The 3,418-nt window shown below is 29.3% G+C and overlaps 1 protein-coding gene across 2 annotated transcripts in view; it reads right to left on the bottom strand.

Annotated features, from left to right (window-relative positions):
• Positions 1-584: 584 nt before the first annotated feature.
• LOC108752482 (zinc finger protein 664-like) overlaps positions 585-3,418 on the bottom strand; it is a 9,993-nt gene continuing 7,159 nt past the window's right edge. The window contains exon 6 of one of the 2 annotated variants that reach the window (XM_018493324.1): positions 585-1,019. In XM_018493324.1, the coding sequence (XP_018348826.1) occupies positions 807-1,019 (213 nt within the window). In that variant the 3' untranslated portion in view covers positions 585-806. The remainder of the gene's footprint in view (positions 1,020-3,418) is intronic. The other variant, XM_018493333.1, reaches the window with a different exon arrangement.

Genomic DNA, 3,418 nt, shown 5'->3' with positions numbered 1-3,418 from the left:
TTGCTCATTACTGAATTAGTTATTAAATATTGTAGCTTTTGTCTGCTCGAAATCAATATCGATTTTTCAATTATTTCTTTTTCTTGTAATATCTTTTAATGTAAAAAATGTTAATATTTAACGTTTTTGATAAAAATAAATGTTTTTTGTTGTTTGACCCTATTAGTGTGTCCTTCAAAGGCTATGGCTTCATTCATGTGCCCCTAATTTATGTGCCTCGGCATTTGACTTGATTACATATATGTAGATAGCAAAACAGATGATAGGTGTGAGTAGTTTAAGTTAATATTCCATTAATCATTATTTTAATTATATTTATAATTTCAATGTACACTTATAACTCAACGCTTTCAGATTCAATACATCCATACAGCATACTTTATCCCAGAGATCTTCCTGGAAACGTTCTCAAGACGTCCTTCAGAACGTTCTTCGGAAATTTGTACTATAAGAGCAGGGCATACTAATAGGAATAAGCTTAAAATCTTGTAGTATTAAACTCACATAAATTCTTTATATCTTTCGAAAAATGTTTACTACACTTTAATAATTAAAAAATGGAATATTACCTTTGGTGTCGTGTATATTAATAATTTAACTTAATAAAAAAGATACTTTTTCTTATTTATTAGTGCTAGTTTTCTTTCTGACATATTTAAAGAAAGGCATACTAATAGGAACAGTTATCCTAGTTATCCTTTTATCTCAAATTACGTGTTTGATTAATAATGGCACATTATTTGTATATATACATAAATCAATAATTTTTAAACTTTTATATGAAATAATAACAAATTAACACTCAGTCAGAAGTCAGAGATAGACTTAATGTATTTCTTATTGGAGCATCTACCGAGATGAAGTAACATGTGATTCTTCAAATTGGTTGGTTTGCTGAAACCGCGACTGCAAATGTGACATCTAAACGGCCACAGTCCATTATGCACATACGTGTGACTCTTCAGGTCACCCGGCGTCGGAAATGATTTCGAACATTGCGAACATTTGTGTGGTTTCTCCTGGAAAAACATAACAAATATTTTACAGTGAACATATACGAAATAATTTAAATATATTTTAATTTACATATTCTTTATATATCGAAACAACTGTTCTTAAAATTGTTGTTTTTCACTGGTTCCATATTCACTGGTTCCATCATTCTTATTCCATATTTTTATTCAATGATGTGAATAAAATAGAAATGCCGTATTATTATACACACAATAACATTTTCCTTCTATACATACATATGTTGAACATTTCGACTCGCTTTAGAGTCATCATAAGTGATATATTGCTTTTCTAAAGATTTGACACATTAATTTCTCATTCTATAAAGCAATCACTATATAATAATAAATTGAACGATCTAAAGTGAAGTGCAAGAATTTGGTTGTAAAAATAATATACGTAAGAAGTTCATAAAAGAGAAATAAGAGCGTGTTAACAACGAATAGAGAAATCATATTCACAAGAACTTTTACGTAGAGTTACGCAAATCATTATAGTTAAACATCAGTAGTCAATAAGATATAACATGTTAGTCGTGACCAGACAAAAGTGAGACTGCAAATATTGCAGCAGGTTGAGTGGTGGAAGCCAGAATTGCTTGTTCCCACGTAGCATAGTAATTATATTTTAACCAAAAATAAAAATTCTTCATACTTAATTAGAATAAAAATTTCTATTTAAAAACATCCCTGTTTCTATTAAATCGTTAATCAAACATCAATTCTTATTAAAACATTTGTATTGCCAAGAACTTCTGTGTGAAATAAATAAGAAGGTAAAATTCGGAAGAATTTCACAGCGCAAGAAGAACGAGAAGAGAAGATGTGAAGATGGCGAGGCGGAAAGGAAAAATCAGAATAAAATGACTCGCGCGGAAGGAGCAGCAGGATGACTGTAGAACGTATGGAAGAGCAAGAGGAGGGGAAGGAGCAGGAGGGAAAGTAACGGCGAGGAGGAGCCTTTGCCTCCGGCTCTGTACATTCTCTGTCTCCCTAATTGGATCACATTCCATGCGGTAGCAAGTAATGGGCCAATTACAGTAGCTGATGGCAGACCAACCTATATAGCTACCAAGATATCATTACTTCAAGTGAGGTTAGAGAAACTCATACAGTTTTCGCGATAAATAAAAATTTTATATCTTTCGCACATACACTGTTTTTCCTTCAATCGTTTTATACGATTATTACTCGGCTTTTTTCATTGGATATTCCAATACTATCTACCAAGCTTATACAAAAGGCAAAGCGGTTGAGGACGCGATACGAGCACATAGGAAAATTTCAAATGATTGAATTAATAATAATTCCATAAATTTAAGATATTTATAACGATTTAAAATGTCGTATTAATGTTTTTTTACTATTTTTAATTTTTAAAGCAAAAAATCGGTTTTAAATCAAATTTTTTATATTAGTAATTGCCGTTGTCATAATAATTAAAATCTGAACTCTGTATATTATGTGAGGCTCATACAAGTACACACTATAAATTAAATATTATATTTTTGCGCATATTTCTGTCGAAAGTATAAGTCAAAGATTTTCGTTTCACATATCAGTTAATAATATGCTATATTTAATCACTTTTGTGTATTTTTTCCATTACATTATTCATAATGCATTATTTCCCATTACATTATTAATAATTCATTGTTTCCTTTTTTTTTAATATTGAAACAATTAACAATAAAATCTTTATTTTACAAACGGACAAAGGCACAAAATACGGATCTTATTAAGAGGAAGGAATTAATATCGCCGTTTGTATTACTTATATTTCAGTAATATCAAATAAAAACAGCATTATCAAAAATTTAAATGAAATTAGCTTACATAAAATTAGCTTTTTACATAGAAAAATGTTATTTATAAAATTTCCTGTACGGATTGTAATGCGTCTTGTGTAAGACAAACTCGTAGGCAAGAACGAGAGTATAAGAACATCGGCACGATAAGAATAGCTTCACTAAGATTAATTTGGTGATTATAAAATTTTATTAAACACGATTTTGATTAGGAGAATGTCAAAATATTAGATCAGAAACTTTTTGGGAGGGGATGATTGATATTTGAGGTCCTACATATATAAATGCAGAATAACAGTAACATTGCAATCCAACATCGATTATTTATGGCATGCATATTTTTAAATTTTAAATAAATTTTATTTAAATAGAGTATATGATTTGTTATTCTTTCGTTATTTCTTACTATTGACTTTCATGTTTTGAATACATTGCCCATTTATGTATGTATTTGATAATAATTGACGTATAATTTTCATAAGTAATGACAGTCTCGCTCTTGTCTTTGAACCATTAACATGTTTTATATTATATTGATCATTGAGTCTTATCTGTATAACTTTATCTTAATTTTCTTGTGGTAATGCTTTCTTTTGT

The sequence above is a fragment of the Trachymyrmex septentrionalis genome, unplaced genomic scaffold (genome assembly GCF_001594115.1).
Source record: "Trachymyrmex septentrionalis isolate Tsep2-gDNA-1 unplaced genomic scaffold, Tsep1.0 scaffold112, whole genome shotgun sequence".
In the NCBI taxonomy this organism is placed as follows: Eukaryota; Metazoa; Arthropoda; class Insecta; order Hymenoptera; family Formicidae; genus Trachymyrmex; species Trachymyrmex septentrionalis.
The sequence above is the reverse complement of the archived record's forward strand: the minus strand, read 5'-3'. Positions and strand labels throughout refer to the sequence as shown.